The 14,044-nt window shown below is 43.6% G+C and overlaps 1 protein-coding gene across 1 annotated transcript in view; it reads right to left on the bottom strand.

The window, feature by feature from the left end:
* Positions 1-1,080: 1,080 nt before the first annotated feature.
* NDUFA7 (NADH:ubiquinone oxidoreductase subunit A7) overlaps positions 1,081-14,044 on the bottom strand; it is an 18,236-nt gene continuing 5,272 nt past the window's right edge. The window contains exons 2-4 of the mRNA XM_018565352.1: positions 9,330-9,379; positions 2,415-2,564; positions 1,081-1,237 (exon numbers count right to left, since the gene is read on the bottom strand). Of these exons, the coding sequence (XP_018420854.1) occupies positions 1,141-1,237; positions 2,415-2,564; positions 9,330-9,379 (297 nt within the window). The 3' untranslated portion in view covers positions 1,081-1,140. The remainder of the gene's footprint in view (positions 1,238-2,414; positions 2,565-9,329; positions 9,380-14,044) is intronic.

Here is a 14,044-nt window from a genome sequence, read left to right on the forward strand (position 1 = left end):
CCCTTACACAGGGTCTTTTCAGCCAGGTCATCAGGAATCATCCAAACGAAAGAAGATGAGAACCTGGAAGTAACACAGGGAAAACCCTTTACACCTACAGCAAAGCCTCATCGAACCATAGCATAAGCAGAGCTGCACAGAGGGGGACCAGCGACTCCATAGGCCAGCAAAATAAAGAAAAACAAAAAAAATAATATAACTCCACTAGCAAAACTAGGGTATAACGAACCTACAATAAATACTGAGCCCACAAATATAATCACTTCCCACTAGATCAAGATCTGAAGCTACCCCCAATGGTTGGTGTAATACTGGGAAAACTTAGGCCTCTCCTCCACCAATTCTGATGCTTCAATATCTCCTCTTGTTCCATCTATCCCTCTTTTTCATCCTATGCCTTTAACCTCCTCTTAACCTTTACTACCCCCCCCCCCCAACCCCCTTCTTTCGCCCTCCTTTTTTTTCTTCCACCCTTTCCTTCACTCTTCCATCACACATCAGGCTCCATTCACACATTAGCATTTTTGCACGTGTATCTATACGTGCAAAACAAAAAAGTAATATTCTTATGGGGCTCGTTCACACGTGCGCATTCATATGCGCACACAAAAACGTGGCAAAAAGTCCAAGCGCAATTTTCTTGGTGATTTCACCGTGTTCTGTCCCCCAAAAGACCGTGCTTGTAGCCACAAGTGCATAGAAAAACATGCATGTTTTGTGCGCATGTACGACTGTTCCGTTTTTCCGCGCAAAAAACAAAAGTGCCGATTTTAAAATACTATGTGTGAATGAAGCCTTATGAGGTGAATAACCCACACTTTTCTACCTCAATTAATCAAAACAGAAGAAAGAGATTAACCACATTTAAAACACATAACACACCATCAGTGTATAAACCGAAAATATATATTTTATGAAGAAATTAAAAATTCACTGTGGCTACACTTTATGCATAGAAATATAATCATGATAAAAGGTGAAATGAACCATAATTGGAACTCTGATGTTAGGATATTACATATGGTAAGATTTATCATATGATTCTTATGCAAAAACAAAACACATACTTTGAGATTTTTGTTTATTTTTACAGTACAGTTAATTGTGAATTATTATAGAACAAAATCTTCCATGAACTGTTCACAGGTAGGGTTGATCATGTGACAATTCCCATTTAGGAGGGCAAACTCCAGGCGTCACTGGTTTTTTTGTAGCGCTTGAAACCGCTGAATCTGAGCTACAAGAAAATAAAATTTAAAAAATTATGCACAACAATGAACACTCAAGGGGAATGTGCTAGATTCAAATTATATTTAAATAACTTATTATCCAAGTTAAAGCTTTAGATTTACACTATTTTTCCAAACAAGCAAAGCTAGAGAGAGAGAGAGAGAGGGGGGAGGAGGGGCTAGAGAGAGACTCAAAAAAAAAAAACTCATAAGAGGCATGGAGGAGGTCAGCTATGAGGAAAGATTAGCTGACCTGAAATTTGTTCTCTCTGGAGAAGAGGCGACTAAGGGGGGATACAATCACCATGTATAAATACATAAATGGTCTATATAAAGAGCCAAGTGCCAAATTATTCACGTTAAGGTCACTGCAAAGGACAAGGGGGCACTCTTTGCATCTGAAGGAAAAGAGGTTTAACCTTTGCATACGGAAAAGATTCTTCACAGTTAGAGCAGTAAAATGTGGAACAGACTCCTCCAGGAGCTAACCATTTAAAAAAAAAAAAAAAAACATCTGGATGTATTCCTAAATGCACAGAATATTACTGGATATTGAGTTCTTAAAAGGTATATTAAGCATCAGATATTGTTGATCCAGGGAATATCCGATTGCCTTATGGGATCAAAGCTGTAGCTTGCGGTATACTGAGCTTTGGGTGATGGGAGGACGCTAGTTTGTGTCCTCCCATTACCCTTAGGAAAACTATGGGGAAAAAGCCCTGACCCCATAGTTCTCCTTTAAGGCTTGTATGCCGAACAGTACTTGGATGCCCTCAAGACCGGTCTTGTGCTATATTCATAAAACTGTCATGTTCTCCAGCAACCCCAGAGAGAGTTCCTATAGCATGTAAACAAGACCTCAGATGTGGAATGGTTCAGGGTGGGCAGCATACGGCTGTTCCATACAAGCATTCTGGCGGCTCTTAACAGTATGCAGTCCCTTTCCGCTGCCTCCCCCCCCCCCCTTCCACCGCCACCAGTTATCCAGTGCTCCACTGTCCCCCCTGTGGGCCCAGGACCGGCACAGCGGCTGGGTCACACTGTAAACGGAGGAGAGATCACCATTCTCCTACTTGCCGATTCTCCTCCGCTTTCTAAAAGGCGGAAGTGATGTGCATTACTCTATTCAATTTTGGCTGAAACAGATCGCTTTGCTGTAACCTGTGGAATAGGTTTGTTACATACCTGACTAAAGTGCCTCCAGAAGTTAGAGCCTTTTGGGAAGACATAATAATTGAAGGGGGTATAGCTTCTCTGCGTCCATCACGTGAACAATAATAGTTGTTGGCAAACTTATGGCTTGGACCCACTGGTAGAGCTGGAGGTGGTGGAGACCTAAAAATGAAAAGATAAAAAAACATTTCTAAACTAGTCTTAAGACACTGACCCCTTGTTGCCCCTCTTCCCTGGAGGCCCCCTCATCAGTTTTTTTATTTTCCTTTTTTAGGTCAATCACATTACAAGCAAGATTTTAATCTTTCATTTTTTCCAGCAGTGATTACATCAGTGTTGCTCTCTGCATCAGAACACCAGATTCATGAGATTCATGAGCCATCCCAGATCCTGTAACCAATTCTGTGTTACCACTAAATCCCTCTCCAACTGGTTGCCTGAGGTGGCAGACAACACGATGTCATCTAGATAGGGTATGATGTTGATTCCCTCAAGTCTCAGGGGGACCAGAGCTTCCCCCAAAATACCTTTGAGAATATCCGGGGGGGCTAAAGACAGCCCGATCGGGAGAGCTTCGAATTGGTAATGGTGTATTATTGGACCTATCCTCACCGCCAACCTGAGAAATTGTTGAAAGGCCGGGTGAATAGGAATGTGAAGATACAAGTCTCTTAAATCCAACGTCGCCACGTAGGATCTGGGTTGTAGGAGGGCCCTGACTGAATAGATACATTTCATTCTGAATCTCTTGTATTTTATCACCACGTTTAAGTGCTTTAAGTTGAGGAGCAACACAAAAATTTCCCCGGAGGTGTCTTCACTAAAGAAGATGTGGTAAAACCCTTGACCCTCCTTCTGCTTTAGAACCCGAGAGACCTCCCTGGTCTACCAGGTCCCCTAAAAAAAAAAAAAAAAAAAAGGAGACAAAGCCTCCGCGTTGGTAGATCTCTAACAAGAAAAAGTCTGAGAGGTAAACTGTTGGGATTCCAACCTGTAGCCCTCCCTTTTTAGATTCAGGATAAATTGATTGGAGGTAGTCTCCATCCCGCATGGTAGGAAGCCCTCAACCTACCTCCACTGGAGGACCGTCATTGTGGCTTTGGGAGGGAGGATTAAAGAGAATCCTCCCCCTGCCCTTTTGGCCCAATCAATGCTTTTTGTGTTTATCCTCCTTACCTTCCTGAGGTTTATTCCTGGAACCTTGAAACAAACCTTCAAAAAAGACTCTTTTTCCCAGGAAAGCCCTTTTCTTGTCCGTTGTTCATTCAAGAATTGTCTCTAATTCAGGACCAAAAAGTAAATCCCCTGAAAAAGGGAGATAACATAACCTAAGCTTTGAGGCTGCACCCCCTTCCCACGCTTTCAACAAGGCCCGGCGAGAGGAGTTAATAAGTGCCGAGGATCTGGCAGTCAACCTAACGGATTCGCCAGAGGCATCTGCAATAAACCCAACAGCCTTAAAGAGCATTGGAAGAGAGTCATAGCGCGGTTCCCTGGGAGTTCCTGCCAGCAAGTGGGTCTTCAATTGAGAGCCAGAACTCCAAATTTCTAGCCACACAAGTAGTGGCTAAGGCAGGTTTAAGATTCATAAGAGAAGAGTCCAAAGCTCTCAAGCAAGATCTACATCTTCTTGTTAATGGGCTCTCTGAGAATCCCCATGTCCTCAAAAGCCAAGTCTGATTTTTTGGAAACTAACTAAAAAGGAGCATCCAGTTTGGGGGTCTTGTTCCAAACTAAAGCAGGGCCATTGTCAAAAGGGAACCTCTGCTTAAGATTGCTAGATCAGAGAGGCTTCTTCTCTGGGTCTGCCCATTCTCTAAGAACTGCTTCTGAGAGAACCTTATGCACAGGGAAAAAAAAAACTTTGGTTTTCTGCTGCTGTAATCCCTGATACATGGAGATTGGAGATGCAAGAAGAACATGTTCAGCTCCCCAGACACAAAGTGCTATAAAATGGCACTCATTAGGTCATCTACATCATCTAGAGATAACTTATATCTGGAAGCACTGGAGACATCCTCCTGGGTACTTAATTCCTCTGATGACGAGTAATTATGGGAGGGACCTGGTTCACTCCGATCCTTATGCTCAGACACTCCTAAAGACCCCAAGGGCCAAAACCCATAGGGGTGGGTAATGGGACAGTACTAGAACTGGGTTTAACATTTTGTAATATAGACCTAAATGATTGTATACAGTTAAGGAGGAATTATCTTCTACTTTCAAACGATTACTGCAAGCTGAGATGGATTCTTCTTTAAATAGGTTGTCAATACACTTTTGGCAAAAAGGTTTAGAGTAATTTGAGCTTGGTTTGATTGAACAAACAGCGCATTTCTTTTTAGATGCCACTTTGTTTTATCCGAAGCCTTAGCCTGCCTAAAGAGTAACTAACAGGCCTGCAACAACTAATTGCCGTCAACGATTTTCATCATCGATTAGTTGGGCTGCTTGCAGCTCTTCACACCCTCCCTCTCCCCACCACTGGCAGACCACTCCTGGACTAACCTGAACGTGCTGACAGGCCATCCAGGGAAAAGAGCCGAGGAGACCAGGTGGAGCACTGCACAGCATTCAAGATACCCGGGGAACTGTGGATACACTGGCCGGGAATTGTGGCCAGCACGGAGTAGAGCATATAGAGCCTGTGTCAGCAGGGATGTACAGGAAGCTTCTGAAGTTATCTGCCGGGATGTAGTGCAGTGACAACAGTCCTCCCCTGTGTCTCAGCCTCCCCCTCCTCCTACTCCCCAGGCTGCTCACGAACAGTGAGTAACAGTACTTTGCAGTGGACTGTAGACAGGCTAAGTAAGGTATGTGCATACATGCAGTGAGTGGAGTGAGTGGCGTAACAACCAGGATGGGGGGGTTTGTAGGAGAAGACCGTGCACAACGATGGGGGCGATTGTCAGGCAGCGAACACACTGCACACTGAGCTGCGTGCACAGCAGAGGCAAATTGCGGTACATAGAGCTTCGCATGCAGTGTGTCCAGCCATATCCTTTCCCGCGCTCAGCTAGGCAAAAGCCAAGCATGAGTCCAGGAGAAGTCCGCTTGGCAAGGTTTTCCTTCCTGCACAAGTTCTATCTGTGACATATGCTAGGAATAAGAGCTGTACAGAAAGAATGAATAGGATATATACATTAAATGTAAAAAAATTTTTATTAAACATTAATCAAATATCAAAATAATTAAAGTGACATTAAAAAGGCAAAACATTTTTTCCCTCCCCCCAATGTAAATGTTAGCACTTACCTTAAATGATGTCTCTTTTTCCAATCTTCCTCTTCTTTCCCCATGTTTTCATCTGTCCCTCCAGCGGTGTGATGTCACTCCGATCCAGCGCTGACTGCTCTGTCTCTCCGATCCAGCGGTGTCTGCAGGCGGGTGCACGCGTCCATAGACTTACCTTGCGTCTCTGCTAGTCTCCCGGCCGAGAATCGGAACTGCGCATGCGCCCGCCCCAACATCCTTTGCGGCCGTACGAGCAGTTCCTGATTCTCGGCGCGGGAACGAGCGGCGATAACGAGGTAAGTTTAAAAAGGATTTTAAGCGGGTTTTTTTTTTACACTTCTTGCCTACATCTACTGCATGCTAGCAGTAGATATAGGCAAAAAAACGGAGGGTTTAGAACCCCTTTAATATTTAATCATTAAAAATATTTTTATCTGATAAAAAAAAAATATATCAGCCAACTAATTGATTATGAAAATAATTGCTAGCTGTAGCCCTAGTAACCAAAAGGAGGAAATAAGTTCCAAACACCCAGGTCAAGAGTGCCCCTCAACACCAAAGCGCCCTACATCAAGGGACCCCAGGTGGAGAAAAAGGTCAGAGGTAACCGGGAGGTAAGATTGTAAATACATAAAACCACCATACCCGAGCCGGGCTGGTACCAGAAGGACCAGTGTCTGCTGCTGCTGTAGAAGACTGCAGCGGTTGCTCAGAGTCCATTATGCGGCGCGTGCTGAAGAGAGACAAAACCACCAGCGTCCTCATAGTCACTACTAAGAGCGGCGCCACATATGACCAGCCAAGGCCTTACCCATCCTTCTGCGCCGAAAATGAGGCCGGGAACGCATTGCCTCGGTGCCCGGGACTGCACTCACACCAAAAGGAACGTACGCGGCCACCCGTTGTGGCTGTGGAACACTTCCCTCTGACCTGGAAACCGCACAAACCCCTCTGACTGGCAGACACTCATTTTCAAGGGCCCAGCCATGGGAGATCTGTCGGTTCCGTGCACAGAAGGAGAAAGAAGCCAGAGTACCCCCTTCGACTGCATAGGAGGACTAACTGGAGGCCGCAATCAGGTAGGCATGCCTACATACTGCCAGTGAAATCAGTTCCCCACAGATAGGCAGGCAGATTGGTAACATAGGAGGGAAGCCCCAGGCAAATAAACTGCAAGATGGAAGCTCCCCAGCGTTGCAGTGACGCATTCCCCAGTTTGACCGAGGAAACATAGACGAGGGATTGGAGAAGAGGCGGGCCTTTCAAAATCTAAATGGGTGACATGCACCCATGTGGTTTGAGGAGGAGACTCCATCTATCGCAATGCTATCCTGGAAGACGTTATTGGGAAAATAAATGTTTAATGCTGCTTTAAGTGTATACTCACCACAAATGCAGCAGAATGCGCCATGACTGTTTCGGCAATGGCGAGACATTTCTGATGTCACCAACCATACTACTACAACAACAACAAATCTCTGACTGGGTTAGGCCTAGTTATGTTGTGAGCTGCCTTTAGCTCTTACAGCCACATACACTAAGCCTAAACAGGCATGCCCAACCTGTGCAGGTTCCACTAACGTTATGCAAACAGCCCTGTGTGCATGCCTGGACATGTATGAGCTACACAAAAGCATCATATAAACACAAATGGAAATGAGTAAACTTAAAATGTGACAAGATACAAAAATATAAAAAGGGTAAGCACTGCAGGGGACCAAGAGATTGACACTCCTGAACGTGTTGGTTTCTTAACACTTCAGCAGGAAAATCTGTTTGATCAGAACGGCATTTGAGTGTGCAGGAGAGGCAAGCATGTCCATTTTTTTCTTTTACATGGGCAAGGTTTATTTGCATGCAACAATTAGGGACAGCGTCGCTCTCTAAAGCCGAACTCCAGGCACTATTAAATACATACGAGAAATACATATAGGTATGCCAAAGGATTTGTATTTCTGTCAATTCTGACAGCCCAATACTGAGATTTACACAGCTTTGCCACACATCACAGCCATATCCGACAGGGCTGGAGAACTACATTTTGCCAACTACAGTTGACTAACACCTAAAGGGCCTGTCCCTCCTAAAGGCAGTGGCTGGACATTAAAAGGAAATGCCGCAGACTTATGAGCTTATGTTACTGTGCTTTCTCCGCCTATAAGCATGTTCTTTGCTCACATATGAGCACTGCAGCACAATTGACTGGTTTATTGTGCTGCTTCTTCTCCCTGTCTGATCTCTGCTGTACAGTGGACTGCAAGAGGCTGATGTCAAGTCAAATTCAGATTTTTAAACTGCTTGCATAAAAAAAAAAAAAAAAAAAAAAAAAAAAAAAAAAGTATAACTGCATATTAAGGAGAACATGGACTGCAGTGATTTTAGTATTTTATGTCTGCCTGTCTGCAGTGAGGGCCCTGTCACACCATCAGGAGTGTGTTCGGCCTCTGGAACGCAACCCAGCCAGCTGTTTTTTGGGGGGGCGGGAGGGTGCATGGCAGTGCATTGAACTCAATGGCACCGCAGCCACGCCCTCCCCGCAGTGCGATCGCCGGCACTTGAACGTGTAGCACATTAGTGCCTGCGTTCTGGTCCAGTGCGATCTGCAAACAAAAGTGTTTGCAGCATTTTTTGCAGATTACACTGGACTGGAATGCAGGCACTAATGTGCCACACGTTCTTTGAAGAACATCTGAGACTTTCCTAACACTTTTGGACTTTATCTGTTACTACTCTTTCTCTTGATTCTACTTACCATGATCCTTGCTTGTGTTACAACTAAACACCAGATAACCCTACACCTGTCATATGCATGTCTTATTTGTTCTCTGCCAGGGCAACTTCATATTTTACTCTGAAAATGCCTGCATGCCAGGCAAACCTGAAAGCCATGATCACAGCAGTGATTTTTTGCAAATAAGCCTGGTTTACTTAAGGATGTATAGAGCAGTGCTCTACTCCAGCCCTCTACACATTTCACTAGCTGCACATGCACCAATATTTTGCCATATCAGCATAATATGGGAAACCAATACAGAAATTCAGCTAAGGTAAATGCTACTCTTATATTAGTCAGCTATTAACATCATTTCACCCCTACGGTGTTCTCTGAAAGGCTCTACTTCACCACACTAAACCCTGGGTTTCAATAGTGGCCTCCAGTGCTGGAACTAAGCCCTCGTTCACACCTGAACGTTTTGTAGCGCGTTCTACGCTCGAAGAACGCTCTACAAAACGCTCAAAAATATAAATTGCATTGGAGTCAATGGACTCGTTCCCACCTTGCCGTATTTCCGCCCGTCCCGAACGCGCTACAAAACGGCCCACGCCTGAAAAGGTACAGGTACTACTTTGGGCCGTTTTGTAGGGCGTTTTCCATTGGAATACAGCCAAGTAGCCTTCGTGGTCGCGCAACTTTTTTACCGCAAATCGCGGTGACAGACGCGCTTTTGCAATACGCCTAGGTGTGAACGAGGGCTAATGGTTTCTGAATATACAACTTGAACCAGAGACTTATAGTAAGGTCGTATTCACAACATTTATCCTAAATGTAGATACAGCACACCAAGCATAAGAGTTTTTGGAATGGATTTTATTCTCACTAGTGACCCTTTAAAAAGTTAATTTCTTTCAGCAGTAAAATAAATAAATTTAAATACAGCCCAAGTAAATCTTTTTATCTCAGCATTAGATTACCTGCTAGCCAATTCTGTGTAACGCAGTTGTAGCTTTTCTTGAAGATTATGCTGCAAATTAAAGAAAAGTCATTTAATTAACATTACTAAGTAAAGCACGCACATGTATATATGTAAAACAGTAAAACCCACATTGCTCCCTTAGCTGCAAAATGTAAAACATACAAAGAAGCACTTATGAAAGAAGTACTTGGCTATAGAAATGAAGCTGTTGGCAACCATTAATCTTTTTTGTAAGCTGGTCTTGCAATGTCAGCCATCTCCGGCCTTGCACTCCCTGAGCTGTTTTTTGTACCCATTTGAAGTCTTATGAAACTTTAGGGCCATAAGGCCCAGTTCACACCAGGGCGGTTTCTTTGCGCTGATTTTTCCACACTGAAATGCCAACATTTAAAATCCAATACACTCCTATGGGGGCCGTTCACGGAATTGCACGTTCAAATACGCCTGTCATCTGAAACTACTTTTGTAGCGCTGATCAGCACGTTTGTAAATCACGTTTCAGTGCTTATATGTGCCTAAAAACACGCGTGAAACGCTGTCGCCCTGATGTGAATGGGACCTAAAAGGCAAAATAATTCAAAAATGGATATGTAATGTTTTTTGTAATCATAACAGAAAGTTCACTTTAATAATTGTAGATTTTCAAGTATATGAATACCACTAAACTGTAATTTTTTAAAATGCAACAAATTGATGAAGATGGTACATGGATTTTCAGCAAGACATCTGAGAAACTATACGCTTCAAAACTGCCTATTCAAATACAGTGCTCATGTAAATGGTAATGCCACCCTCTATCAACTAGCAGCAATGGCTTTAGTGACCTATTAAGGGCCTTGAACTGCCACACAAATGTTGGAATTTGCATAAGCATTCTGGGAAAACAGGAGTGCTATGGATGGCAATGGTAGTTCCATCAGAAAATGTATTGGTTCCTGATGGTGCCTCCTGTTCTTCTACCTTTCACCCCATCTGGGAGTTTTAAGCGTTCCCATCCAACAATGCATTTTTTGACAAAATGTTTGCACAGACTTGGGAAGGGAAACTATCGGGTTATTATCGCTTCTGGGTTAAGAAAGTTACCCACTCTTCCAGCTCCGACATGTCACCTAAATAGAAAGTAAGCAGAACAGAAACAAAACCCCCCCAACAACAACAACCAAAACCAGTTCTAAACCCCTACAGGGAAGGTTCTCAACGCTTTTCTACTATGTTCAAAACTGAAGAAGCATTTTTGGTTGGAGTTGAGTTTATATAGTTGTACAAGTAAGGGCATATTTGTCATCTGCTACAATGTTTGCATCTATCTATCTATATATATAGATAGATATATATCTATAGCTAGATATAGATCTATAGAGATATATTATTTTTTTTAATGCTTTTGATTGAAAAAAGTTAGGAGGAATTAGCCACACAACTTCCCCAGGGCCAAATTACATAGGGAAGACCCAGAGCTGAAGTATGGAAAATAGGGCTTTAACAACTAATCAACTAAGCCGATTGCAATCAATGATGGAAAACGTCAACGGTTTCCCGTCATCGTTTAGTTATCCTGTTGGTGGCTCCACACACGCTGCACCTCCTCCCGACCGCTGAACTCTCACTGACTTGCTGCTGCCCGCCAACACTAACACGGTCGTTGCTGGGAGACTGTGGCGTGGGGGAAGAGCAGCTGCCAGTGCAGACAGACAGGCCTACGATCTCGGCCCAAGCTCTCGGGAAAGAAAGTTGCTTGGAGATTGTGTAGGTAAGACTGCCTGCACTTTCCCCCTACATGGTGCTGTATTAATGTATTGCTGGAATAGTGGGATTTGTATTACTCTATAGCTGCATAATGTACTATTTCTGGGGATTTGTAGTCCTCTGTAGCCACTGCCATTCTGCAATGATTGCTGTATAATTTACACACTTTCCATTTCACTATATTGCACAACACTTTTTTTTTTTACTTCCAGCTGCAGAAAAACAAACAAAAAAAGAAACCAAAAAAAGACACATTAAAAAAATGGCAGAGGCAGAGGGTGCAGACAAGGTGACCGTTGAAAAAAAGCATGCAAACCAAGTACTCAAAGGCATGGGAGCATTTTACGCTAAACACTATAAAGTCGCATGCAAAATTTGCAAACAGGAGCACGGAAGCACCACAGTGACGCATGAGAACATGAAAAGGAAACACGTTGGCTTCGCAGAGGAGAGCGAAACATCGTCATCACAGTAAGTTAAACCAAAATGATACACTGAATGAGTTACACAGAAGTAGCTTTTTCTGCATACTAATCATATCTTTGTCATTTTAATAAGAAGCAGCGCACAATGCAGAGTTTGTGTATCGAAGTGCCATGTGCACTGCAAAACAAGCAGCAGTTGACAGATTTGATTCTGCAAATGATAAGTCACCGACATGCGGCCAATTTCCATGGTTGAAGATCACAGATTTAAAAACCTGATCAGTGTACTAAACCCTGGATATAAGATTCCCTCAAGAACTCCTTTCACCAAACTAGGGGAGATGAATACCAGGAGGCAGTTCAAAAAGCAAAGAATGCCATCAGTGCTAATGAAAGCAGAATTGCATTGACTGCGGACATGTGGACAAGTATAGCGACTGAGGCTTACCTTGGCATTACATGCCACTACATAGATGACTGGAAGATTATATCTATTTGCCTCACTACCATGCCTCTGGAAGACATACATACAGCCACAAACATTACAGAATGGTTGAAGAGGTGGCTGCAAAATTTTTAATTCCAGCTCAAAAATGAATTGCCATTGTGCATGAAAACGGTGCAAATATTGTGGCTGCTGCGAACATTCTGAAAGACCAGCATGGGTGGAGCAGTATCCGCTGCACTGGCCACACGTTGCAGCTGGTGATCGGTGCCGCATTAAAGTATTCTGGAATTGAGAGAGCCGTTAGTGCTGCAAAAGGACTAATTGAACATTTAAAAAAAAAAAAGTGAACTAGCTAGCAGCAAGGTGAAGGAGAAGCAAAAGCAAATGAGCACACCCGAGCACAAGCTACTTCAAGATGTAAGCACAAGGTAGAATAGTACTTACTATATAGTGGAGAGACTCAATGAACAAAGGTGGCCAGTAACAGCAACTTTGTCTGATCCATCAGTTACTCTAAGGCAGGGATGGCCAAACTGCGGCCTTCCTGCTGTGGTGGAACTACGAATCCCATGAGGCTTTGCAAGATTCTCACAGCCACAGACATGACTCCCGGAGAGAGATGCTTCATGGGATTTGTTGTTTCACCACAGCTGGAGGGCTGGAGTTTGGCCATCCCTGCTCTAAGGGGAAAACACTATCTGGACTTAAAAGCAGAACACTGGAGTATTCTCAACAAATTCTAAACTGCTCTCTAGCCCTTTGAGTCTGCTACCGTATTGATGAGTGGCCAAGATTATATTTCTCCGTCTTCCATGCCTGCGCTTGTGAAGGGGCTGTTGCGGTCCAATGAGGGGCCTTCTTTCGAGTCACAAGCGCTGAAGAGCTTCCAAGCCTGCAGCAGACCAGCTTCAAACCAGATGGAAGGGAATCATTTCTGAACAGATCCCGTACACCGTAATTCTTGCTTCTGCCCTGGACCCAAGATTCAGAAGACTGAAATTTTTAACGCCAGAAGAAATTCTTGCTGTACATTCAAAAGTCCTGATAGAGGCGCTTGCAATAAGAAGGGAGATGGGGGAGCAGCAAAAAAAACAAAACGCTTCACCTGCAAGAGTTGCTGAGCCCTCAACATCTGCAGCATCACTCCTTGAGTCTGGGGGCAGCAGTGGAGACTAAAGAGGGGCAAGAAGAGAACGAGGATATACATGCTCATATTAGAAATGAAGTCCAGACTTATTTTGCAGAGAGGCCCCTTGCCAAGGAAGGAAACCCTTTGAATTGGTGGAAGGCAAACCAAGAAAAAATATCCTACTTTGGCAAAAGTTGCGAAATCCTACTTGTGTATCCCAGCCACCTCCACACCATCAGGGTGCCTCTTCTCTGCTGCAGGCAACAACTTGTAAAAAGAGAGCCAGCCTTAACCCCAAACATGTGGACATGCTAACATTTTTACATTACAATGCAAAGTTTCTAGAATAGGGACAGTCCACCTCTTTTCAAAATGTGTATTGTTTTTTTGTTCCGATTTAAAAAAAATGTGTACTGTAAAGTTTTTTTTTTTTATTATTCTGCACCTGCAGTTTGTAATACTCTGTTTATGAAAGTGACAAACTCAGGAGTTAAATCTTACAAATGCATTCAAGTACCTTAACTATGAACAAAATTGTACCTTATTTGTGTATTACTGGGCTGTAGATCCTCAAATAATCTCTGAATTGGTACTGACACTGCCCTTCCTTTTGGAGGGTGGCTACCTCTGTTCCCCATGGTCCCTGTGTGTGTGTGTTGTAAAGTAGTTACCGCTCCAAGTAAAAAACAGGGAATAGGAATAAAAATCAATTCCGTGTCTTAGCCCCAAAAGAAAACATGTCTTAGGGTACTATATACACCTTACCGTCTGATTCACTGGTAAATTATCTGCAGGCCTAAGTACATAGCTGAGCACCACAACACACGCCACATTAACTCTAACAGAGTGTGGCCCTGCAGTCTCGGGCTGCCATGAGACTGGCACTGCTAAGAATACTTTCCTTCCAGTATAAGGCATGACAACGAAACATGCTCCCTACCCCCCCCCCCCCCAATAGACCGAGT

This window comes from Nanorana parkeri, unplaced genomic scaffold (genome assembly GCF_000935625.1).
Source record: "Nanorana parkeri isolate BGI_ZX_2015 unplaced genomic scaffold, ASM93562v1 scaffold836, whole genome shotgun sequence".
Lineage (NCBI taxonomy): Eukaryota > Metazoa > Chordata > Amphibia > Anura > Dicroglossidae > Nanorana > Nanorana parkeri.